General features: G+C 40.2%; 2 protein-coding genes across 9 annotated transcripts in view; both read left to right on the forward strand.

Annotated features, from left to right (window-relative positions):
- CSDE1 (cold shock domain containing E1) overlaps window positions 1–17385 on the forward strand; it is a 54577-nt gene extending 37192 nt beyond the window's left edge. For 4 of the 8 annotated variants that reach the window (XM_036766156.1, XM_036766152.1, XM_036766154.1 and 1 more), the window contains 10 exons: window positions 1540–1680; window positions 1793–1957; window positions 6398–6505; window positions 7642–7817; window positions 8095–8207; window positions 9188–9307; window positions 11656–11834; window positions 11959–12122; window positions 15531–15663; window positions 16078–17385. In XM_036766156.1, the coding sequence (XP_036622051.1) occupies window positions 1540–1680; window positions 1793–1957; window positions 6398–6505; window positions 7642–7817; window positions 8095–8207; window positions 9188–9307; window positions 11656–11834; window positions 11959–12122; window positions 15531–15663; window positions 16078–16125 (1347 nt within the window). In that variant the 3' untranslated portion in view covers window positions 16126–17385. Of the gene's footprint in view, window positions 1–1539; window positions 1708–1792; window positions 1958–6397; window positions 6506–7641; window positions 7818–8094; window positions 8208–9187; window positions 9308–11655; window positions 11835–11958; window positions 12123–15530; window positions 15664–16077 lie in introns of all 8 variants that reach the window. The other 4 variants (XM_036766157.1, XM_036766150.1, XM_036766153.1 and 1 more) reach the window with 1 other exon arrangement.
- A 137-nt stretch (window positions 17386–17522) lies between these two features.
- Window positions 17523–26358, forward strand: NRAS (NRAS proto-oncogene, GTPase). The gene is made up of 7 exons (XM_036767392.1): window positions 17523–17660; window positions 17900–18027; window positions 19530–19708; window positions 21322–21481; window positions 22512–22635; window positions 23083–23126; window positions 23227–26358. Exons 2-5 carry the CDS (start codon window positions 17917–17919, stop codon window positions 22629–22631), a joined length of 570 nt encoding a protein of 189 aa, XP_036623287.1. The 5' UTR covers window positions 17523–17660; window positions 17900–17916; the 3' UTR covers window positions 22632–22635; window positions 23083–23126; window positions 23227–26358.
- Window positions 26359–26665: the final 307 nt, after the last annotated feature.

A 26665-nucleotide genomic window follows, 5' to 3' on the forward strand; every position in this document is an offset into this window, starting at 1 on the left:
ATACCTCCCATTATCCCTTTCACCCAGTTCTTTCCTGTCTCCTCTGGCAGGTGGGATGCCCCCACCATCACTCCCTCTACCCCCAATTTTGTCTTTTCGTATCTACTGGCTTACTCATTTCTGTTAACAATGATGCCTAGGCCTCCCTCATTAGTAAGCCCTGATTGGACCTTACCATCCCTTTAATATTATCTTTTACCTCTCCTTTTTATAAATAAACCCCTGGAAACACCTGTTGCCTCCATTTCTCATTTCCCAATCCTTTGTAATTTGGCTTCCTTACCTCAGCTCTTAACGGAAATTGTTCCTGACAAAATTATTAATGATCTCTTAATCGCCAATATGATCTCATTTTTCTTGACCTCAGTAGCTTTTGTGGAACTTGCTCTCCTGAACAGTGTCTCCACTCTGGGTTTTTCTGATAATCATTCTCCTTAAGTCTGACCACTAATTAAGTCTTTTTTTTTTTCCTGGATCATCCATATGGACACTAACTGACTGTATCCCCACCAGTCTGTTTTGCTCTCTTTTTTTAATATCTACATTCTCTTAAGACTTCCTAAGCTCCCGTGGGTTCAAATATGAACAGATGTCTATATTCAGGCCTACCCTCTCTCCCTCCAGAGCTTGAGGATCATATCTCCAGTTGCCTGTTAGGCATTATCAATTAGGTATCCCATTGTTATCTCAAACTCAACATGTTCAAGATAAAGTTCTTTCTTTTTCTCCCCCACCCACAGCCCCATAAAAAACAAAACATTTAGCTTCTTCTGAACTTCTCCGTTTCTGTTGAGGGCACCGTTTTCCAGGCACTACAGTTTATAACATTGGATTCATCCTTGACTCTTCACTCCCCTTCCTCCTCCACTACATGTCAAATCAGTTTCTAAGTTTACCTTCATATATTCCAGATACTTCTTCTCTGCATTCACATGGCTGCCATCCTAAGTAAGGCCTACATCACCTCTCATCTGAACTATTTCAAATAGATTCCTAATTGATCTTTTTGCCTCAATTCTCTCCCAACTTCATTCCATCTTTAACATAACTACTGATGTGATATATTCCTAAAGGTCTGACCATGTTACTCTATTGATTCCTTAGTACAGCCAAGATCAAATACAAAACTTTTCCGAGAAGTTGCCTTCATAAGCTCCCCTCCAGGCTACCTTTCTAAGTTTATTACACATTATTCTTCAGTCCAGCTAAGTTAGTGCTCTTGCTGTTTCCTGTTTATAGCATCCTATCTCTCCTCCAAGTGCCATTTGTACAAATGATCCTATGCCTGACGTGCACTTCCTTCTCATTTTAGCACCTTAAAATCTTTCATTTCCTTCAGAGTTTAGCCTCAGTGCCACTTCCTATATGCGACCTTTCCTGATCCATCTCTACTTCCCCAAATTACCTCGTATTTTGTTTGTTTTTTTTGTCCTTTTATCTTCTGACAGTAACTTTATTTTGTCTAGCACCTGCTACATAGTAGGAATTAAATTATTGGTTGAATCACTCCTGGCACTGACTTGTGTGTTTGTGTTCTAGGGTGTGATTGCTGCCATGAGAGATGGTTTTGGGTTTATCAAATGTGTGGATCGTGATGCCCGCATGTTCTTTCACTTCAGTGAAATTCTGGATGGGAACCAGCTCCATATTTCGGATGAAGTAGAGTTTACTGTGGTTCCTGTGAGTAATGGAGTGTTTTTGAAAAAAGTATGAGGTTTTTTTTTTTTTAACTTTCCTTTAAAAAAAATTATTTAAATAAAATGAGCCAAAAACAACCTTTCTTGTTTTGTAGGATATGCTGTCTGCCCAAAGAAATCATGCTATCCGGATTAAAAAGCTTCCTAAGGGCACGGTTTCATTCCACACCCATTCAGATCACCGCTTTATTGGCACTGTAGAGAAAGAAGCCACTTTTGCCAATCCAAAAACCACTAGTCCAAATAAAGGCAAAGAAAAGGTAACTATCCACACTTGGATAGAATGTTCTTATAAATATAAAGAAAGCATGCACATCTTTTCAAAATAATGTCATATTAAGTAAAACAACAAAAGAACAGTGTGATACTGTATAATATTGAATTAGTCTTAGTATTTTTCAGATTTCATTACTGATTTGCACTTAATATTTTTTTAAGTGGGTTTTGAAATTTCAGATTTTGGGATGGATATAGATCTGATTACTTCTTAACTGACAAAATGAAGTAATTATTGGGGAAAATATTTTAAGTAGTTGTAATAAAAACTTCTTTAATTCTGAAATAAATAACTTCTAATCATAATAAAATCTAATTTTCTCTTTAGCACTTCTCTGCGTACTATGTTTAAATTCTGAAAGAATTAATATTTAATTTTGGCATGTTAATCAAGAGATAATTTAATGAGCAATTACTTTAAGTTTTAAAACATGCTAGGTGCCGTAGAAAAGCTCTTGAAGTTTCTGAACTGTCTGCTATTTGGGAAAGACAAGATTAAATATATTTTATTATATATTGTGTATTGTCATGTTACACATGTATATCATAAATATTTTATTATAAATATTTTTTAAAATTACAAGACAAAGTATGATCACTTCCTTGCTTAGATTGCCTAGGCAAGACTGTTGAAATATATGAGTGGTGCAAATAGTAATTGCTATCATTCAGAGGAGGGATCGCCAAGGGTTGGATTACCCTTCTTCTGTTGGCATATTAAGCTGTATAAATTTTACTTACCCACAAAAGTCATATTTTAGCACTGCCTTATGGCCTTAAATGTTAACCTTGGGACCTTGCAGTGTGACTTCAGAGGGCCAATTCTGATGTATTCTTCCCAGTTATAAAAGCTTTGAATATAAGCTGCTGTCCAAGCACCATCCCAGCTAAGTAGGGAGAGACTTATCAACTCAGTTCTGTGTCCTAAGTGATGAATTTTGTGGTGTTTAGTTACACACAGGGAAGTGTAAAATGGTCTTCAGTCCTTTGTGTACCCTTGCTTCCTTATTGATGCTGGAAATGGGAACAGTTAAGCTAAAGATCATGCAGTTTTTACGTTAACTTCAAATAGTGATCTACTGGTAACCTGAAAATGAGACTTTGCTAAAATATGAATAAATTGGTACACCACTCAAGGAAGTGAACCATATTGACATTCTTAATATAAATGACATAAATTGTACCTCATAGGTTCTCCTCAGGCAAATAATGGAACTAGTGAAGTTGGCTTCCTAATGTCCCTAAGGACATCTTTGATTTTTAATGCTGATGTTGAACATAAGGAAACATCATAGAAATACATGAAGCATGTGTGCTAATAGCTTTTGCAGAGGATGAAGGAATTAAAGAAATTTTAATAGGAACCTGACAGGGTCTTGCAAGCTATGTCAGCATGTATCCTGATACAACAACCCCTACCTTCAGTTCAAGAGTTGACACAGGAAAAGACTGTGAAAAATGTGTTGGAAAAAAGGCTTGGAACTTATCAGTGGAGTAAATGAACAACCAAAGGCTTGTGAATTATTCAGATACTTCACACCTGTATATTATGAATACTTCAGGAAGCTCCTAGATTTTGCAAGCGTGAAACATCATTTCCTTACCTCCCTCCTGCCTCCCAAGGGGAAAAAAATGTAATTGTCAGTAGACAGAAAACTAATTATTAGTGTGAGAGTTTGTTTCTGAGTGCTAGTATACATTTACATCATTAACTCTAGTTAAAGCCAGAGGTTCAGGTAACTGTCAAATTAGAAAGATAAAAATGAAAAGATACTATGTGCAATAACAGTAGCCCCGATGTGACCTATTTGAACAAGATTTTATCCTAGAAAATAGAAAAAAATTATTTGGTTACCATTTCTTAGAGGAGGTGTACTGATCTTAGTCACTAGCCAAAAGAATTCTGAAACACCATAAACCATTAAATACCTGACCTGTTTATGAAAATATGTAACTAACAACAGCAGCATAAGTTTACTAAAATTCATTTATCAAACATTTCAAAGGAAGATGATGGGAAAATAAGCCAAGAAGTGGATAGAATAACAGCGTGTTTGTTGTGAGACTCAGTTATCCCATATTATCCTCAGAACATTTACAGGTGAAACTGGAAGGAGAGGAAATAGGCTTTACCAGCATTTCTACATTGACTATAGAACCCTTTCTTCTGCGTAAACACTGGGAGTACTGTTCCTATGCCTTACAAGAGCCAGACATCAAACAGGGACATGTGGTCGCTAAAGGGTTTTGCCAGTATGATGAGGACATCCTACACACTCTTCAAATGGACCCAAGATTTTATTGAAAAGGAGACTTGATAGATTTTTTTATAGAAAATATTGAGACCTGGACCACTGCAGAGTCACTTCCGTAGTGAGAGTCACTGCCCAACCCACTGAACAAGGGAAAAAGAAGGCATGGAGAGTGTTGTCCATTGTTTCTTAGGCTGGCAGTGCAGATGGGTGAAGAGCTGGGCCCAGAATTTAAGAGTGCTTGCGTTACATTTAGGAAGTTGGATAGCACAGTGATCCCAAGATGCTCCCTGAACCCAACTTGTTAATGCCGCTCTCCTGGTAATGCTGTATGCCTGTCAATCCTAGAATACTGTTATCTCAGAAGAATCAAAACTGGAAGTATCCCGAAGAGCATGGGAAAATGAATGATGAAGATAATTATTATACATGTTTGTATACTGGTACCAAGGATGACTTGTACAGTCACAGAACGGAAGAAAGTCAGTGTTGGGATACCATCGTCATCTAGTCTAATCCATACCCAAACCAGAATCTTTTCTACCATGTTGATTTCTTGCAGACCATTAAAACTTCCCAATGTTTTTGAAATAGTCATCTAGTCATGCTTGCCCCCGTTTTTGTATAGATAATGGTGATTTTGGAGGACTCCACTATAAGAATTTTCATTTAACCCTATTAAATTCCATCTCAAATGATTTATTCCCATGTTTTTAGATTTCCAGGCTCTTTTAAGGTTTTGATTATCAACTAGTGTGTCATTGCAGTTTTGTACCATCAGCAGATCAATAAGCATGTCACCTGTGTTTTTATCCAAGTCACTGATACGAATGTTAAATATAAATAGCACAGGGACATATACACATTTCTGGGTACTCCCCTCGAGACCTACTTCCAAGTTGATAATGAACTAGTTACTCTTTGAGTCCAGCCATTCAGCCAGTTCTAAGTAATACTTCTCTCCATCTTTTCCATTAGAATTACAGGAGAGATTTTATTAAATGCATTGTTAAAATCTAGGTAAACTATATCAATAACATTCCCCTGTTCTCCCAGTTAGGAACCTTATAAAAAAGGGAGGAATAAGGTTTGTCTGGCATGACAAATAGTTACCTTTTTTTTTAATCATTACTCTTTTTTCTGGATATTCACTAAACATTCCTTTAATGATATGTTCTAGAATTTTACCAGTGCCTTCCAGAGCTATGAGCAATATATATATATATGGATACAAGAACTGGCATAATATACATTATCAAGGACGTGTATTTAAAGAGGAGATGGGCCAGTCATATAGCAAGAATGAGGGATAGTAGATGACTTAAGTATTACACTGATATCAACATAAATACTAAAAGACCTGGAAAAAAAGGGTTAAGTTCTTTGGTAGATCCTTTATGGAGCTCTTGTGAAAACACATGAATTATAATTACATAGAATGAGAAGGCATGGACGGATTGGCATTTGTACTGGTGGGTGCCATATTTAATGTGGCTGATGTGGATCTATGACATATTAACTTGTATATTTCTCATTCTGTGTTTTAAGCTACTAAAAAGTATATTTCACAGTGCCCAATAAATGTTGTAAATGAGTAATCCCAAATATTTTGTGGGAAAAATATAACTTGAACTAGGCCTTAAAGAATGCTTATCAAGGGCAGCTAGGTGGCGCAGTAAGTAGAGCACCGGCCCTGGAGTCAGGAGGACCTGAGTTCAAATGTGGCCTCAGACACTTGATACATGTACTAGCTGTGTGACCTTGGGCAAGTCACTTAACCCTGATTGCCCTGTCCCGTCCCGTCGTCCCCCCCCCCAAAAAAAAAAAGAATGCTAATCATTAGGTGAAGAGAAATGGGAAGAACTTTCCAGTTTTAGAGTGGAGGTAGGGGTTGACAACGTGGGCATATTTGGTCTTTAAAAATTTTCTTCCTGAATAGCAGAATGTGAGATAGAGTATCCTGCTGCTGAAAAGACCCCATTAGAATTGATTTACTGTACTAAGCCTGTTGTTAGACAAGATCTCTCCTGCCCAGATGGATTCCAGCCCTCTTCTAAAGGATTCCCTACTTGGAGAGAAATCTGGAGCCAGACTCTCATTTTCCTGTAGCCTGTTAATAATTTTTCCTCCATTGATACCTTGCAAACCTCACCATGGAACTTTTTGTTTTAGGAGGCTGAAGATGGAATTATTGTGTATGATGACTGTGGGGTGAAACTGACCATTGCATATCAAGCCAAGGACCTGGAAGGCTCCACTCCTCCTCAGATAGGAGATAAGGCAAAGACATCTTTATTTTTTTAAGGGATGAAGTCAATACCATCACTTCTTGTTACTTAGGAAACATTATGAAAGTGAAATGGTTCCCTTTTTTGTAGTCCTAAGTTTTCATTTGGCTTTGTTTTAAAAACTATGTATTTCCCAGGCTTCTAGCAAAAGACTGGTGAATGATGCCATCTTACAAAACACATAAGTGAATGTGGCTAGTCTGGGCACTTCCTTGAATGGAGGTTCCAGCAGGAACTCACCAATTAGAGGAGGGGGCTGCAGGAGCAGAAGTATCATTCTCTGAGTGAAGACAGCTGGGGTTAGACTGCTGGCTGTTAGAAAGAAATAAGCATAGGGAAGGATTGATTTCAAAGTGGTGGTCGTTTAGTGGCAAAATTTCGTTCAAGTCAAGATAAACTGATTTTATTCCAACCAAGTACACTTAACGTAAGGGACCAGTTTAGCTTCAATAAGCAGCTGAGCCTAGTGCTGAGAGAGAGCCATGCCTCTACCTTACTGACCATAAGCTTTCCTGTCTCTGGGAATGGCTGTTCATCTGCCTGTTGTGCACAAGTGCTATTTGGTTGGTTGATTTGTCTGTCCCTACTTTCACGAAATATGCTACTGAAAGTCTGTATTATTAAAAATATAGTAGAATAAGCTCCTAAGTTGAAAGTTGTTCTTAGAGATCACTTGGAACCCTTGGTCTCCAGAAATAAATAGCAGAATACTTTGAAATCTCAACTGCTATTAAAGGCATGTATAGAAGTAAAGGATCTAAGGGGTCCTTGGGTCCTTGGAGGCACAAAGACTTTGGATGATGCCCAAGATGCTCAGCAAGGGTATGCCCAGTGCTGATCATTCCTCTGGGGAAGATACATGATGAAATTGATGTGCTTGGTCAGAGGCCTTAATAAATCACATCAAAAGTACAGTCAGAGAGGGGAAAGCATATTGGAGGACAGAACTAAAGTATTATGCTTTAGGAGAAACAGGAATGTTAGTTGTGAGGGAAGTTTCTTTGACAATATGGTGATGGAATGGCAAACACAACCTTCGGAACATGCCAAAGGATCTCACTTTGTATTGAGGGCAGTTGGGTGTGTCCAAAATGGTTCATGGTTCATGAACATCTTTATTTTTCACAGGTTGAATTTAGTGTAAGTGAAACAAAGAGGACTGGTCAGCAGACAGCAACTTGTGTCCGACTTTTAGGTCGTAACTCCAATGCCAAGAGGCTCTTGGGTTATGTGGCAACCCTGAAGGATAATTTTGGATTTATTGAAACAGCCAATCATGATAAGGAAATCTTTTTCCATTACAGGTAAGTAATTCCTTTCATCATGTTAGAACTTAAAGGGGCCTTAGAGATTATCTAGTTCTCCATGTCTGATTCTTTGCCTTAGAATAAGAATCACATTTTTTGTTATCAAATGCTTCATTAATTTAAGGACTATAGAAATGTCGGCAGCATAGCAGTCTATTGAGTTAGGTGCTGGCTTGGGTGGACCTGGAGAGGTGCTGCAAGTAGACAGATGTCTCTTCCTATGAGGGATGTTTGTGGTTGAGACTAATTCTGAATGTCATTTCTTCTCCAACAGTGAGTTCTCTGGTGATGTCGATAGCCTGGAACTGGGGGACATGGTCGAATACAGCTTGTCAAAAGGCAAAGGCAACAAAGTCAGTGCGGAAAAGGTGAACAAAACACACTCAGGTAAGGATTGTTTGACTGTTGCTCAGCTACTGGTTTGGGTAGATTCAAAAGGCAAACACTCTGTTTCTGGTTTTAGGAGACTTTTTAAGATCATTTTCACTCTTTAAAAACAACTCCAAACCATCTGGAATACACTCACTGTTGGTTTCGCTTTTCATGTAAGCCCCTTTAACAGTTAATATGCAGAGCAAAATTATTCCCCCACCAAAGGCTTTTCCTTTAACTTATGTTACTTGATAAAATACACAAATTAATGCCTTTGGACTGCAGAGAGCAGAGAATTCTGCTTTTTAAAAATATGTGCTTGACAGGCAGACCTGTGATTTCATCAAGATGGGAAAGTCCCTCTGTCGGGGCAGATCTGTAACTCTTGCATTTTGGCAGCCCATCTGTGATTTCCTCTTTAGACGAGTGCCTGGGGCATTGACTGGTAAAATGCCGTAGCATTAGTCCCACATCTTGTATGTACCAGAAGCAAACTTTGAAGCAAGGTCTTTCTGACTCCACTCCACTGCAACACACTGATGCTTCCATGTGCATTCATTGGTCAGAGGCCTTGTCTTCCTTACCTGCTGCTCCTAATTCCTTTTCCTCTTGATAAAAATCTATCATGATGATAGTCTTAAAGGGAAATGCCAAACATCATTGTTTTTTATTCTAATTTTCTTAAATGAGTAAGAGCTATACTTGTAACGCTTTCTGGGTACCTTATTTTTATGCAAAAGCAATAACATCATTAATGTTTATTCTACATTATAGTCAGATTAATTTATCCATTGATTATTAGGTCTTTATGAAGACTTTTGAGATTGTCTGAATTTTGAAGCAGTCAAGATTAAAACTTCCTGCTTCAGGACTTCTTTCCCAAATAGAGCTCACTGCCCTTGGTTGATATTTGTGCCCATGTTTATTAGTTCCACTTACTGGGAAGTAAGTCTGTTATGGAGCTTTCTGGTCTGATCGGACTGTTTGTTTTGTAGTTAATGGCACAACTGAGGAAGCTGATCCAACCATCTACTCGGGTAAAGTCATCCGCCCCCTGAGGAGTGTTGATCCAACCCAGACTGAATACCAAGGCATGATTGAGATCGTGGAGGAGGGTAAGGGCTTTCCTGCCAATATCCTTCACATGAGTGGTTGGAAGCTTTAAAATATCGGCAGATGTGTGTTGCTTGCAGCCATCTCGGATTTCTTCATGAGCTGAACTGAAGAGAATAAGGGACTTGTTGCCTTGCTTAATTTTGTTACCTCTCTGAAATGAAAGATCAGAACAAATTAGGACCTGGGTTATCTTTAATACATTCTATTGATCCCTTATACCTGTCATTTCCTTAGTGACCAAGAAACACAAGCAGAAATAGTGCTGCCTGGGTGCAGCTAGGTGGCACAGTGAGTAGAGCACTGGCCCTGGAGTCTGGAGGACCCGAGTTGAGATGTGGCCTCAGACACTTGACACATGTACTAGCTGTGTGACCTTGGGCAAGTCACTTAACCCCAATTGCCCTGCCCAGAAAAACAAACAAAGAAACAAATAGTGCTGCCTGGTTAGACCCCTGCTCTCTGCCTGGAGGAAGATGGGGCTGTTTGTTGACGTTCTCACTTCTCTAGGATCTTGGCTGACCTTTTTTCCCATTTCTCACAATTCAGCTTCCTTTTAGTCACCTTTCTATTGACATTGTATACATTCTCTTGGTTCTGCTTACACTCTGCTTCACTTCATACATTATTTTCCCATATTTTTCTTACTGCACAAATAATGTTCCATCAGATTCATAGAAGATTTTTTTTGTCCATTCCCCATTTGTTGAATGGAATGGACATCCACCTTGTTTTCAGTTCTTTGCTTTCATGAATGTTCTGATAAATATTGCCCCTTTGTTTCTGTCTTCTACTGGAATTCCTCAGTCAAAGGTTATGGACAATTCAGTCACTTTTGTTGCATAGTTACTTTGTAAATTGAAATGTAAAACAGTTGGACCCCTTCACAACTCCACCAACAATGCATTAATGTGCTCATCTTCCCACAGCCCTTCTGGTCTCGATTGTTCCTGCCTTTTTGCATAGAGTGAGGTGAGACCTTGGAGCTATATTTCAAGTTGTGAGTCAACTGTTACAAGAGCTACAAAAGACTGCACACATGAACAAAATTAGTGTTATATTAAAATAAGTGACATTGGTGCAAATTCTTGACTTATGCATATAGTCATTAAAAGCCATTCACATAGTTTTCATTTTTATAATTATGCCATATTTTCATGGTTTTTCTGTTATCTTTAAATAGCCTCAATGTTGACGTCTTTATTGATGGCACATACTGTGATATCATGTTATGACAGAACTGAAGGTCCTTTATTCTTCATCTCAACATCCTAAATTCCTTGTATGTCCTCATTTCTCACCTGGCCCAGGGCTGAGGATCCCTGGCATTCCCTGCAGTTCACCTTCATTTTTCTTCCATCCAGATCCATTCAGGCTATCTGACGTGTACCTTCAGCTGTATAGGCTGCTGCTCCCAGATGCCCACCCCATAGCTTGGCTTGATTCTAGAACCTGAGTCAGCAGGCCCTCTGAAATGGGGCAGTGGTTTATAAGTAACCTTACAAACGTGAGGGGTTGGGCATGTGAGTTACAGGAAACAGCTGAAAAAGACTGAGGGATCTAGAATCAGGAAGATTAGGAGGAAGGCTGCCAAGGAGACTGAGCCAACTTCACATACTGTTAACTGTGTTCTCACAGTGAATGACCCTGTGCATGTGTCCTTTTCGCTCTTGAAGTTTTAAAGAACAAAATGACTGCATACTGGTAGGTGAGAAAGCAAGGGCTATTAGATCCCTTAAAATGGGAGATGGACTGAGCATAACTAACCAATGGACTAGTATTGCCAAGTAATCTCCCTTTTTTTTTTCTCATTTGATATCATATCCTCCCTCCATTCCCCCATAAAGAAACACACACTTGTTTATTTAAATTCTTTCTAGCCTTATTTTTCCATCAAGACAGGATTATGTTGAAAAGGGACCCTCTAACTTTTCTCAGTCACAGGCTAGACAGGGCAGAACAGAAGACATTTAGGACACAAAACTTTGTTTCCTTCAGTTTAGCATAACACATTCATGTTTTCTTTTGTCTCTGTACAGACCCAAGAAAAAGGTGTACAAAGAAATTTTTTCCTTGTATGTACTTGCCCTGCTTAGCAAGACCATCTAGGGAATAGTAATAAACTTAAATCTTTAAAAATGTTCTTTTACTGTTGGTAAAATGCTGACAGTTATCAATTCTACTTATATTTTTGGCAAAATATAACATTCATGCTTAGATTTCAGCTTTGCTATGTAAAATTCTAAAGATTTGTAGATGTTTTATTATTTAGAAGACTTAGATTTTATAAATATGCTAAAAATTATAATATTAATGACAAGTGATGCAATTCTGAATGTTTCTTTCCTAGGGGACATGAAAGGTGAGGTCTATCCATTTGGCATTGTCGGGATGGCTAACAAAGGGGATTGCCTTCAGAAGGGGGAAAGTGTCAAATTCCAGTTGTGTGTCCTGGGTCAGAATGCACAGACAATGGCCTACAATATCACACCCCTGCGTAGGGCCACGGTGGAGTGTGTGAAGGATCAGGTAAAATCTAAATCCCAATTCTTATCTGCTCTGGATTTTGAGGAGCACGGTAGTTCGTTCAGAGTGTGCTGTGCTGTTTCTGCCCAGAGTTTATGTTCTTATGATGATGTGCTTTTTGTTTCAGTTTGGCTTCATTAACTATGAAGTTGGAGACAGCAAGAAACTCTTTTTCCATGTGAAGGAAGTTCAGGATGGCATTGAGCTACAGGCTGGAGATGAGGTAGAATTCTCAGTGATTCTCAATCAGCGTACTGGCAAATGCAGTGCCTGCAATGTCTGGCGTGTCTGGTGAGTATTTCCCTTGCATAAGTCTTTACATTCAGTTAGCACTTAAGTTCTACTATGTACAAGGCAGTGTGTTCAGTACTAGAAATCCAAAAACATAAAAAAGAATCCCTGTTCTCAAAGAGCTTAAATAGTATTGGCAGAGACAATATATACCTATAGAGCTATATTCAGAATGAATACAAAGTTATAGTTAGGATGGCATTTGGGAGGTCAGAAAAGGCTTGGTATGTAAGGTGTTGCTCAAGCTGTGTATTGAAGGAAGTAAGGAATTGTATGAAGCGGAGATTAGCAGGGAGAGTAGTTCAGGCAGAAGGAGTCAGGAGTCAGTTCTCTGTATGAAGGAACAGAGAGGAAGTATACTGAAGGAAAGGGAGTAGTAAAGCATAATAGGAATGTTAGGAAATGTGAAGGGCTTTAAAAGCCAGACAAGTTATTAAGCACCTACTATATAGTCAGCTAAGTGGTGCAGTGTATATAACACTGGGTCTGGAGTTAGAAATGCCTGAGTTGAAATTCATCCTCCAACACGAGCTTTGTGACCCTGGGTAAGTCACTTAGCCTGTTTGCCTCAATTTCCTCATTTAAAATGGGTTGTTGTAAGGATCAAATGAGATAATAATTGTAAAGTGATTAGCACATATTAAATACTATGTAAATATCAGCTATTATTCTTAACAGTGTTTATTATTGTTATACACTATGTACATGTTGGAGGTGCAAAGAAAGGTAAAACAGTCCCTGCCCTCAAGAGGCTCTCAATCTGATGGGGAAGATAACATGCAAATAACTATGTACCACAGACATAGATCTATACAAACACATGCAGGTGTGATAAATTGGAGGTGAACATAGAGGGAAGTCACTAGCATTAAAGGGGGACTGGGAGAGGCTTTTTGCAGAAGATGGAATTTTAGTTGAGACTTAAAGCCAGGAGGAGGAGATTGAAGAAGGAGGGCGTTCCAGGCATGGGGGCGAACCACTGAAAATGCATGGAGTAGGAAGATGGAGGGTCAAGGAGGCCACTGTCACTGTATCAGAGTACACAGAGGAAAGTGTAAGAAGAATAGAAAGGTAAATGTTTTCGAATAAAGTTTTATTTTATTTTGGAAGTAAGAGGGAGTTGATATAATGTGTTGAATTAGGGGAGTGACATTGTCAGATCCCTGCTCAATGAAAATCACTTTGGTGCTGAGTGGAGAAAGCATTAAGAGTGATGAAGAGACAGGCAGAGAGGCATGTTAGGAGGCTGTTGCATTGTCTAAGCAAGAGGCGATGAGGTCTGGAACAAACCTTGTAAATAGAAGGGGACAGAATATGAGGGACACTGTTGAGAGAGAAATGGCAAGAGGCAACCAATTACCCAAGCTGTCTGAGCTGATAGAAAATGAGGATTCGAGAATAATGCTGAGAGACTGGGAAGATAGTGGTGTGCTCAAGAAATAGGTAAGTTTTGAAGAGGTTTGGGTTTAAGGTCAAAGTTGAGCCCTGTTTTAAGCATGTCATTTGAGATATACATGTGGGAAATCTGGTTCAGAATCTTTAATAATCATGTGGGGTTGCTGTTTAGGAATAATACTTAGGCTGGGTGTATAGATTTATGAGTCAACTCCATTGAGATGATCTTGCCCAAAGGAGCAAATGGATTCACCAGTGAGAAGATAGAGAAAAGGCAAGAGAGCCCAGGACAGCGTCTTGGTGTATACCCACAGTTAGGGATAATAAGTATTAAGTACCTACTGTGTGCTGGAAACTGGTGCTGGGGATAGAAAGACAAGGGAAACAGTCTCTGCTCTTGGAAGCTTGCATTGTATTGGGAGAGAAATTCTACTGAGGTATATATAACATGTAAACAAGTAAACACAAGAAAATTTGAGGAAGGAAAGCACTTGGCTTTTCTTCCTGGGAGGGAGACAGGAAAGGCCTTCTGGAGAAGATGCTACATGAGATCAGCCTGTCAAGGTGGAGGTGAAGTGAAAAGCTTCATTCTGGGCAGAAGTGGGGGGTAGCGAGAGCCTGGGGGAGATGAGTACAGGATTTGGGGAAGAGAAAGTTGTCCAGTTTGGCTGAAACTTGGTATGTAGGGAAAGGGAAGTCATGTGAAATAATCCTGAAAAGATAGATTGTGATGGGTCTTAAAGGCCAAGGGGAAGGTGTTTGTATTACCCAAGGGCAGTAATATGGTAGCCGATGGAGTGTAACATCACCTGTGTATCCCCCACTTCTCTCCTGTTGTTAGAACTAAGTTCAAAACCTAGTTTTGATATTGCCTTGGACAAATCATTTCACTTCTGGGCACTGATTTCCTCATTATTAAAATGAGATTGGACTAGATGATCTGAGGTCTTTGCCAGTTCAGTTTAGGTTCCTATGATCATTTACAATTCTGTAGTACATGTTAAGACTATACTGTTTACTGCCTATTTTTGTTTCTTCACATTACCTGTATTTCTTGTTTTTAGCCTCTGGCTATCCTTCCCCCATTGCCAGCTCAGTAGTCATGACTTCGTGAATCTTCTCAATATAAACAGGAGTTTGATACTAGTTTTTTGTTAGGGGAGGTACTCTTTGAAAGAGTGATAACTTATATTTTAGCAAGAACCACCTGACAGGATTTGTGGTTATAATCTACTCTGAAAGATGAAGCTGTTTACCTTTGTTAACAGTAAATATCTTACAGTTTTCTATTAATTTTCACTTGTGTTATCTCTTTTATTATTGTTCAATCATTTCAGTTATGTCTGACTCTTTGTGACCCCATTTGGGGTTTTCTTGGCAGAGATACTGGAGTGGTTTGCCATTTCCTTCTCGAGCTTATTTTACAGATGAGGAACTGAGGGCAAACAGGGTGAAGTGATTTCCCCAGAGTCACATAGCTAGTGTCTGGGACCAGATTTGAACTCCTAAAGAGAGGAGTCTTCCTGATTCCAGGCCCAACTCTCTATCCACTGCACCACCCAGGTGTCCCTTATCTCTTTTATACCTTTATAGAATTTGTCTCTCTGCTTGTAATCCAGAGCAGCAGTTAAAGTTAAGACCTTTTTTATGTTCATAGATCCCATCTCCGAATAATATTTTTAAATAAAATAAAATGCATAGAATTACAAAGGAAGCCAGTTATACTGAAATAGTTACCAAAATACTTAAGGAGTATATGAACTCCGTTTTAAGAACCCCTGGTCTAGTGATTCTTTTAGCTCTTTCCCAGGAGAATTTGGCCCAGTAACATTTAGCCACAAACCTGTCTTGTCTCACAAATTTTTGTCTGGCTAATTTTTTTCCATTATTCAGAGTCCCCATGATTAAAATGAACAGTTCCACAACCAGAATGGAGAACATGTACATCTGGAAGTATACTTGCTGTTTTTCACCAGGCCTTGCTTCCTCTGACCTCTTGACTATGTATTACAGTGAAGGCCCCAAGGCTGTTGCAGCTCCACGACCTGACCGATTGGTCAATCGCTTGAAGAGCATCACTCTAGATGATGCCAGTGCTCCTCGCCTAATGGTTCTTCGTCAGCCAAGGGGACCAGATAACTCAATGGTATGATGTTGGATCAGTTTGGGAAGCTTAGATGCAGAGCACTCAATAGGCAGAGTTTCTATTTCCTAGCATGCTGATATGAAGACTTGCTCGATGAAGCAGGAAGGTCATCGAGCATGGGGGGGACATGGGCTGCCGATCTACAGTGCTTCTGACATAGAAATTGTTTTTCATAAAGATGTGCTTAGCACACTACAGCTGCTGTTTTAGTATAATTTATAGTTAGCTGAGAGACTTTTGTGCAGACTCCACCAGGAAGAGCTTAGTAGTTGGCAAAACTATAAATCTCTCATATTTTGAGTTTTCAATTGAACTTGCAAGCAGGTGGTTTCTGAATTTAGTTATAATATTAAATTTCTAAATGGCATGAACAGTTAAAAATTACAATTAATCATGAAGGTTATTTCTTTACAGGGATTTGGTGCAGAAAGAAAGATCCGTCAAGCTGGTGTCATTGACTAACCCCATCTACAAAGCACATCACTTAATCAGATATGATCAAGTGGGGGGGTTCTGGTGAAGGGTTCTGAATATCTCCCTCTTCATCCCTCCCAAAATCTGGAATACTTATTCTATGGAGCTATTACACCAGTTTTAACACCTTCCTCATGTTATGTTTAAAAAAAATAAATAAATTTAAGAAAACCATTTTAAAATTATGCACAGTTGCAGCCTGGAGAACTTAAGGTGGCGCCTTATAGTATCAATTTTAGAAGCTTTATTTGGTGCATTTAACGCAACTGGTAATTGCAAAACTACTTCGCCTGTGTAAGTGAAAAATATAGACAGTTATCTGGTCGACCTTATGAAATTCTGCACTTGATATAGTGTATACTCTACCTTCATTACTTCTGGCAAGGTGTTCTGCCTTAGCTCTCAGTTGCATTCTTTTCCTGTTATTTCCTGTTCATTATGCTTTAATTCTGAGGACCATATGAGGGTAGACTATATTACCTTTTTTAAAAAATTAAAAATTTGTGTAAGCATTCAAACCATTTCCTTAAGTTGATGGCCAAATGTTAAAATGTTATTTTTCATATCTCATTTATAATCTTGTCACAGTCCACTTAGCGAAGTTGTTAGATTTCAGTGAGAAGTATCTTCCAGAGTATATCTAAGGGTTTTTTTTTTAAATAATTTTACTATGATTAGTATGTATGGTGCAGAATTTCATTCGGATGAGGTGTGCCATCAGTGTGTGGTAATTTAAACATATTTAAAAAACAAAAGGATGATGCACAAACTTGCTGCTTAGGACACTGCAGCTTCTAGACCCCAGTTTCTTTTACTGATTTAAAAACAAAAACAAAAAAAAATAATAAAAAAAAAAGTTGTGCCTGAAATGAATCCTGTTTTCTTTCCAAGCAGCCGCCTGGGGCCCGGGGCCTTGTACGAGCCCGAGCCTGGGCTTTCCGGCTCTGCCCAACTCGCCCCTAGGGAGCTGGCTGGCCCCCGGGGTCCGCGCCCCGGCTCTGTGCCCTCCCAAGCGGCCCCTGGGCCCAGGGAGGCAGGACGGGCCCGGGGGCGACAGGGCCTGTCAGGCGGGGGTGGGGGGCGCCCGCACCCCTTGTCTTCCCCTTCCGTTTTGAAGTTATGATCTGCTCAGAGAGACGAGGCCGCGTTTATCTTTGTAAACACGAAACACTTTTTGCTTTCTCCGATTTTCTGTTAATGGCGAAAGAATGGAATAGAATAAAGTTTTACTGATTTTGAGACAAAAAACCTATAGCCACCGAGCGCTTTCATTCTCGAGACGCCTAGCGGGGGAGGGGGAGGGAGGGGGGGACTGGGTGGGGCTCGCGCGTGACCGAGCCGGCTGCGGCCCCACGTGGCCTGGGCGGGGATTGCTATTCAGTCGGTGCGGACTGATGACGTAGAGGGTGGGGCCGGAAGTGTCGCTCCCCGGGTGGGGGCTGTTCATGGCGGTTCCGGGGTCTCCGGCACATTTACCGGGTGTGGGGCTGAGTCCGACCGAAGTCGAGGCGGCGGAGCTCGAGGTGGGGCCCGGGAACGGGACGCCCGAGAGCCGCCGAATTCCTGGGAGGAGCTGGCTCACCGTGGGCGCGGGACAAAGGCCTCGGGGCCGGGCGGGAGACGGACCTAGGGCCAGGCCCGGGAGCAGAGCTGGGGAGCCGGGCGGGGCGGGCGGGGTCGCGGGCAGCGCGCGGGGCCTCGCTCTGGCTCCGTTCCGGGGGCCGCGGAGCCCCGCGTCCACTAAGCCGCTGTCGCACCACAGGTGTTTGCTGGTGTGAAATGACCGAGTACAAACTGGTGGTGGTCGGAGCTGGCGGTGTGGGGAAAAGCGCCTTGACCATCCAGCTCATCCAGAACCACTTCGTAGACGAGTATGATCCCACGATAGAGGTAAGCCCCGCCGCCCGCCCCCTGGCCCCCTCCCCCGGCAGCCGTCGCAGCGCCCAGGACTCCCGGAGGCGACGGGCTCGGCGATCAAAGGACACAAAGGAGGTGGCGAGCCCGACCCGGCGGCCGCGCTGGGGACGCTGCAAACGCGCGGTCCCCAAGTGCTCCTAGATCTCCCGTCCGAGAGCCGCTGTTAGCGAGTGAAAACCGATGGAGACCAGCTCCTGCGCGGGGATGTCGGAACTGCAGGCGAGCTGGTCTTGGCTTCGGCGCAAATATACGCATTCCTTCTCAAGGGAGCCGGGCGATGGATACAAATCCCTACCCATTTTAGTTGTCTGAGACCTTTCTAGAGACTGTATGCTTTTTAAATACTTTTGCATGTGGAGATAATGCACGTGATAGCTGGACTGTACCGTGCCTACTAAATACTCCACGGAATTGATAATCAGCAGCCCTGCTTCTCCTTTCAGAACTCGGCTAAGCGTTGCAAATTGACATTATTAAGAGTAGATGTGCATAATCTGCGATATAATCTTACTTTTAGTTTTGACAGCTCTGACTTATAGGAGTACCCAATCTTATTTTTACTTAGCACTAGAAGCTCTGGCTGTTAAGTACTTGACTGCCTTCCTTGCACTAGAGACTGTTTGAAAGAGGAAAACATGAGCCTAAAAGAGAATTGAAGATACCCAAAATGAAGTGAATGCAGAAGAGAAATTGACCCAGGGGAGAAGATGAGGGAATTTTAGTTTTACAGAGCCTACTGACTCAAGTCATCACAGTGTGATTTCATTATTTTGTTTGAACTGAATTCCAAGAATATCAGACACACCCATGTCCACACATAAATATTAAAATACAAAGTCAATTATAAGTTATTTTTGTATCATCTACACATACATCTAGTCCTCTCTTTAAGTGAAGATTAATAGATGACTATGTAGAGAAATTTTTCTCCATCTCATAAGGTGTCTTTTGTAGCCATCCTTGAAGAAACATTCTCCAGAGCTGGGGTGCAGGGAGATAACCCTCCCAGAATCATTCTTGGCCACAGCCTCTGTCCTTCCTTGACCAGGGTCACACTGAAAGTAGTTTTGACTGAAAAATATAAATGTGTTCTCTGAACAGGAATTGAAGACTCAAATCCAGTCTTAGGTTATAGAGATAATTATCTCTGAATTGATTAAACAGAATTTAAAGTATAATTAACAGAAATACTCTGTGAACTCAGTTTGCCTTTTTCCCGTCACACTACGCAGAGCTACCTCTTGGGCCATTAAAAATATCTTTGTATTGTCAGAGCATAGAGGTGTGACACATTGTTCACTTTGCAACAGCACTGGCACCATAACATTGTCTATTTGATATTGATGCATATAAACTGCTTAGAAGAAATAAACCTAATAGAAAAGAATATTTTTTTAAAAAGCAAGAATTCATTTAGCAATGGCATTAACTCAGTGGTCTTTTGTTTTTGATCAAAAACAACCTATTTTCTCTAGGACTCGTATCGAAAGCAAGTGGTTATTGATGGTGAGACCTGTTTGTTGGACATACTCGACACAGCTGGACAAGAAGAGTACAGTGCCATGAGAGACCAGTATATGAGGACGGGTGAAGGCTTTCTCTGTGTCTTTGCCATCAACAATAGCAAGTCGTTTGCAGATATTAACCTTTACAGGTACTAGGAACGTTGTTTATTGTAGAGAGATAATGTCTAACTGTTCTGTGTGGTGGGTACACTCAGAGGATTCTGTGTTATAATTAGAGCAGAGAGGCGGCTTTCGGCTTCATGTTACACGTTGAATGCAGAATAAATGAAAACAGTGGGATTCTTAAGGGTTATACTAAGTATTGGAATGCAGTTCTGGGAGCTAGCACATGATAGACGTGTTCCAGAATTTGCCCATCGTCTCTAATATATAAATGGAGTAATTGGCGAGCCAGGGCACACAGGACCCACTAAAAGGAATTGTACTCAAAGCCTGCTGGTGAAGAGTGGGAGATGGAGATCTGGGTATCATCAAGATTTCACCCACAGGTGCCACTTCTAGGGAACATTCTTTGGGAAATTGAATTTTTAAAAAAGACACTCAAGAGCAGAATGAAAATAGGACAACTGCTAAACACACATTTTTAAGCACTCACTATGTGCCAGGCATTTTTCTAGGCACTAGGGATACAAAGACAGAAATAAAACCCTTCCTTGAAGGGGCTTACAGTCTTACAGTGATGTTAGATCAAGCAGAAGGCAAAGGGAAAAAGAGCCTGCATCTTTATACACCTCAGAGATCATCTAAGCCTCGCCGTTCTGTAACAAAAACGAAGGAGGACGAAAGGACCTGTGACTTGACTAAAGTCACATATCTTAAGTAATGTCACAGGCAGGACCAACAGAACAACTGTCCTGAATCCCAACTGAGTGTTCTCACTCCTCCTATCTTCCTCCAACCTTGACCTTTTTCCTCCAGTGTTTTGTAGGCACTACCGGATAAATATTTGTAGAATCGCATACTGTGGAGCTGTGCTGGAATACATCTTCAGAAAATTTTATTTTCAATGTGCCACTTACCTGCTCCAGAACTTCCAGTGCCTCTCACTCAACTGCCATGTCTAGTAGGAGGCAATAACTGGAGAGGGGACAGGTTACTCTTCTTGACTTTCACCACTCCCCAATCCACACTCCTTCAGTATCTAGCTGATTGGATCCTCCGTAGCTGGATGTGCCTTTTGCTTGTGCTGATTTCCCCTAACCTAGGATTTTCCCTTTCCCCCCTCATCTCTGTGTTTTCAAATTTCATCCAGACTTAATGACCCAGCTTACATTAACCTTTTTCATGAAGCCTTTCCTTGCCTGTCCCAGTACACCTCCACCCATTGATCTTTACTTTTTCTGAACTTCTGTGCCCTGTTACTTGGAGCTCAGTTATATGTGGTTGCTTTCAAATAATGCATTAGTCTTGACTCCGTATCTATAAATGTCTTGAGAATAGGACTCTGTTTTATACTTTTCTGATATTTATGATAGCACTGTATGTGGGATATGTGTTAAGTAGTCAAGAATTACTTGGTGATCAAAGAGAATAAAGTGTTTTTAGAAAGATCCTGATAAGTCAAAAACTGGATTGACAAAGGTCATGGGAGTGGGACATGAGAGTATTTTTTTAAGTGATGAAAGCAAGACTTAATATTTAGCAGATACTAAACTGGATATAATCTGTAGCCAAACTGTGCTTTATCTCAAGTAAAGGTGTAACTGTTCTTACTCTGTTATAACCTGTTCCGTTTGTCCAGGGAACAAATTAAACGAGTGAAAGACTCAGATGATGTACCTATGGTGCTGGTGGGAAATAAGTGTGATTTGCCGACAAGGACAGTTGACACAAAACAGGCTCATGAACTAGCCAAGAGCTATGGAATTCCTTTCATTGAAACCTCAGCCAAGACCAGACAGGTACAACAGGGCCCTTCTCTTCATCTATAACCTGGGCAAATGATGGAAGACACACGGAGATTACCTGGGTGTGTTTTGGGGTAGAGGAAGTGGGAATCACAACCTTGTTTATTGATGTGGGCATTCCCTCACTGCACATTTCATGTCAGTCCTCCTTTTAGCAACAGATCATTATTTTCATCTGAAATATAAACTGTAGTTATTATTTTCCCATCACCCCCCACTGCTACCTTCTCCCAATCTCCATCACCACTAGTTTTTGTATTATGTCTTAGTTCTTTTTGGTATTGAGTTAATTCATGACATGGCTGATAACAGTGACTAAAATGAAAGTGCAGTTTAGTTTTACAGAAAGAGCTGTTAGCAATTGCTTTCATGTGGCAGGTGGACATGGCATGATGGATGGAGAGCCAGTCTCAAAGCCAGGAAGGCCAGGATTCAGGTTCCAGCTCTGATCCATCCTGGCTACATCCTGAGCAGGTCAATGGTCCTATCAAGCTTTCTTCCAACTCTCTAGGACTGTAGGATGTGAAGAAGGTGATGACCTGCCGGGGCAGGGTAAAGGAAGTTCCCTCTACCAGTAAAATAGTTGTCTTTTCCTCTCCCCTTATAACAAACTTATTTTATTGCACAGCATAGAGAAAGCATAGTATTGAAAATACTTCAGGCCGCCGGAATGGAATCTTTTGGAATTAAGAGGGATTTTTTTACCCCTAGAATCACTCTTCCCTCCCTTTTGCTTGTTTTTGCTACAAAAGTCTTCACTTAGTTGTCACCCTGTTATCCTGAGGATTCCTGTTTACATACTTTGAAATATTAGGCCATCTTCGGTTCAGTACAGCAGCTACTTATTAAATGCCTACTATGTGCAGAGCACTGGAGAGTTCCTCTTTTGGAACACTTTATTTTACCAGAAGCCACCACAATAATGGAAATTTTATGTCAGTATTGATAAGCCCTGCTTCCTTCTTGCCTAAAATGTGGCTATAGAGTGTGAGAGAAAGAATTACTGATGAGAACTTTTTTTTAGGGTGTTGAAGATGCTTTTTACACACTGGTAAGAGAAATACGGCAGTACCGCATGAAAAAACTCAACAGCAGCGACGACGGGGCTCAAGGCTGTCTGGGTCTTTCATGTGCAGTCATGTAACCAAGTGAGTGTAAAAGTGCTCTTCACATTTACAGATGGATTATTTGCCTTACTAAATCATACATCTCAGAAACCACCTTATTGACTATGGGAAATTTGAGCATATCACCTATGGTTTGCTTCCTTTTAAAAATTTTTCTTGTTTTTTTCTTCACCTGAAATTTTCTTTAAGCTGCTATTTAGCTCTCCCTTAGTTTTCACAAGCCTTTGAAAGCTCTGAAGCATTTTATTTAGTAGTGAGCTTTCCCAGAACACTAAAGCGTGAACTTGTGTATAGCGCAGCCATTTAAGACATATATCTGAGTGTTTTATAATAATAATTTCACAATGTTAGCAGCAGGGATACATGTATGACATAAATTTGGTGCTGCCTAAGAGTTGAAAGAATTGTTGACTATAGTAGATGAAAGATAAGCAGTGTGTTGTGTTGGGTTTTTTCCTCACCTAATAGATGGAGTTTGGAGTTTCATCCTCAGAAAAGAGCCACTTTTTGAGGTAGGACAAATCTGGAAGTGTGTCATTTGGTGACCATCATTTAAGTGTTTTCTGCTTGTACCACAGTTTTGTCACTTACGCAAACTCACCTTTATTTCAGCTGCACTGACACCCTGGTCCTGACTTCCCTGGAGGAGAAGTATTAAATACTCATCTTCAGTCTCCCTGTGAAGCCCTTTGCCACTTTCCTGGTGCCCAGTAGTAGATCAGCACAGTGTTCTCTCGTCTGTTCTCTACCTGAGAAGTTCTCAGAACAACTACCTCCTCACTTGGTTGTCTGACCAGAGAAATGCACCTCTCCTTACCAGTGTTTCTTCTCCCTGGGCTTTTTCTCTCTGGGTTGTTTGGTTGTTTATTTTTTCCTCTCTAGGTTTTTCATTTGAAAAGAAATTCATGCTCTGAAACAGAGAACCAAACTGTCAAAATACTGTTGAAAACAGCATATTGAGCTCCAAAGTACCAGCTGCTGGTGATTATTCTTTTTTAATGTTGACCTTGGACCTGTGTTGATATTTGGAGCAATGTTATGAATAACTTTTGTTGAAGTCACTGTCTGGTTTTGTGGATGATGTTATCTGGCTCCATATGCTAACCTGGCATCTGTTCTTCCTATCACAAATATGAAAGCATACTCCACTCTCAGCTGTAGTACCTTTTGCTAATACTGACTTTTGTGTCTACTCTGGTTCTCCTCTACTTTTACATAATTAGAAACACCTTTCCTAATGAAGTGCCTTTTTCTTATAAGTGATTTGTAGAATTTTCCTTTTTTATTCAGTGAGAAAACCATTAAAAGGAGACGGTCTCTCATAAACCATTACACATTAAGATGAATATCAGAAGCTGTCTACGGCCAGTCCACTTGTGTAGGATGGGTAGGCAGCCATGTATGACATAATATATCTTCATCTCAGATATGTTGTATCTGGTTTCCCAGTGACCTGTTTATGGAATCTACAGGGAGAAATCTGAAATGAGAAATACTTAAGAATCATTTCACTTATTTTTTACTCAGTCTCCACTTTTTTTTGCTTCCTTCTCCCCCAAAGTTATTGCCTACAGATTGTATGTGCAATTTGTGATTAGTGTTTCCTTTAGCTTTTATTCTTATACAGAAGAAAAAAAGTTAGTACTTAAGAAGCAGCCAGCCATCATGTGCTAATTTGGACCATGCATTTACAGTTGTGTAGGCCTTACAATAATTTAGGTGAGATTTTCTTCAAAAGGTGCAACCAATGATCTTCAAGTGTTAGATGCAATATATTAATAGAGTAAATAATAAGCAACTAAATTTTATTTTTGCCAACTTCACTACATTCATCTGGCTTTTATTGACTGTTATACATATTATTGGAGGGACAGGATGTGCCTTACCATCCTGAGCCAGCTAGTTATTAGTTCACTTGGCTAGAGTATGGTGCTAATGAGACCAGGGTCACAGGTTTGATAGTAATGCTAGCCATTTATTACCATGCAAAGAGAAACTCTGCCAGGGCCACAGACTACCGCTCCTAATTCCAGCCAATTTTATCATTGTGTATATGCAACTCCGAAATTATGCAGGTCTGTGTTTCCTTTGGAGGACAGTATGGAAGTATGAATTGCTTAAGGTTAGGTTGAGGTATAGCATATCAGTTTATCACTTATTAAACATCTGCTGTGTAAGAAGGGCCACACATGGCCTTTCTCTTAAAACTGTGAGACAAACTGAACATTCTCTGTGCCAGAGGGAGCATAGAATTACAAGTTTCACAGAGTCTTATACACCTGGTATGTATCTTTCATTCTACAAGCTTTTTCTTTAGTGTGTCCTAAGCACAGTTGGTCTGAACTGGGCCAAAATCCAGATTTAGAAATGGTTTCCTGTTAGATCCTTGTTAAATATAGGTGTGATATCTGGCTGGATGAGGTGATAAACCTAACTGTTGTGAGCAAGTTAAGCTATCTAAGGTAGTTGGACTTAAAATATGGATTATGGATGTTTATGGATGCCGAGAACTCCCCTCAGTTACTTTGAATTCTGAGAGCTTAGCTTCCCTGAAGTTAAATCCTTAGTCAGCTGTCATAAATTTTGTATTCCTTTGCAGCTGGTCTTTGCTGTTAAAGGTTGTGAGTTCAAGAGTAGGAAGATAGAATATCCTGTTTGGCTGGTGCTGCAGTGTTTACTCCATAAATGTTTCTATGAAGTGCTGTTTATATTCAAACAGCTTAGTATAGAATCTTGGTAATAAAGTGCTATACTCAAAGCATCACAGTGTGGGTCTTATGAAAGGTAGAATTGAGAACAAGAATTTGCAACTCCTTGTTCATAGATCCCAAGTACAGTCCAAAAGCTGTGAATTCTTTCATCTTTACCTTGATGACATGTAATTTAAAAAAAAATTCAACATATTCATGGGAAAATATCAGGTTCTTTCCCCCCCTCCTGAATTTCAGTAAGAGTAATCTAAGTTTATTTTAAGTTTGGGAGGTTTCTTTTCCCCTGAGCCTTCCATAATCCTTAAACCCAAATGTAGCATGTCTGGCTCCTAGGACACAAGAAACAAGTGAAAAAATTAGGAAGTTTAACTTAATATGAACTAAAGAATCACAAGAAAGAGGCATCTCACTGGGGTGAATATTAAGCTTTGGTGGTTTGTATTTGGAACTGACAAGATTTTAATTTATCTTTCATCTTTACCACTAAATTACATGTAGTTGTGTGACCTTAGGCAAGTCACTAAAGGTCTGAGCCTCAGCAAGGAGAGAAACGAGCTCTAGAGACTTTTCCAGTTCCAACAATCTGTGATTCTACTAGCACATGGCTAATGTTTTTCATATCATTTTGTTTTCCAAAGGAACCATTTGGTTCGAAGTGGTATTTTCCATGTCAGAGTATCTGTCACATGGATTTCCAAATAACTGGTGACAGAATTCGAGTGACCTTGGAAGGGGAGTTTCAGGTCATTCCTGTGACTGTTTTTTGCATAGCTCCTAGATGAGGGTTGTCTCTTTGGAGTTATATAACATATATTTTTGTGCCACCAAATGCAGGAAAGTATATTAATTGTGCAAATCTGCTGTTTAAACTGGAGCTTATTGGCCTCCTTGGTCCTACACAGAAGGGCTAATATTTTAAGTTGAAGATTTTGTTGTAAATTAATCCATCTTAAAAAACATTTTGTTCATTTGAATTTAAAGTTGGTTATTGTTCTTGTTAAATGATTTTTTAAAAAATAAAACTGGAAATTCATTGGTTATTAATCCTTTTTTCTCTACTAAAGTACCATTATAGATAATTGTAGGTCTTGATACATGTCATTTACTACTTTGTGGGACAGGAGTGGGAGGCTGGTGCATGCCTGGAACCCCAGCTTCTCCAGATACTGAAGCTGAGCCTGGTGAACCTCTATAGTTTGAGAGTTTGGAGCTGCAGTGGACTATGCTGATTGGGTATTGGCTTCAATGTGGTAATTCCCCTCCCTTGTGGGATGGGGAAGCAGGTTGCCTAAAGATAGGCAAACCCACCCAGTTAAGAAACAGAGGAAATCAAATGTTCC

The sequence above is a fragment of the Trichosurus vulpecula genome, chromosome 7 (assembly GCF_011100635.1).
Source record: "Trichosurus vulpecula isolate mTriVul1 chromosome 7, mTriVul1.pri, whole genome shotgun sequence".
In the NCBI taxonomy this organism is placed as follows: domain Eukaryota; kingdom Metazoa; phylum Chordata; class Mammalia; order Diprotodontia; family Phalangeridae; genus Trichosurus; species Trichosurus vulpecula.

Bases quoted from the DNA above. Each gene is read 5' to 3' on its own strand.
- NRAS (XM_036767392.1), top strand. From the start codon at position 17,917: ATGACCGAGTACAAACTGGTGGTGGTCGGAGCTGGCGGTGTGGGGAAA. The intron at 18,028-19,529 runs GTAAGCCCCGCC...TATTTTCTCTAG, and splicing joins AGTATGATCCCACGATAGAG to GACTCGTATCGAAAGCAAGT. The intron at 19,709-21,321 runs GTACTAGGAACG...CCGTTTGTCCAG, and splicing joins GCAGATATTAACCTTTACAG to GGAACAAATTAAACGAGTGA.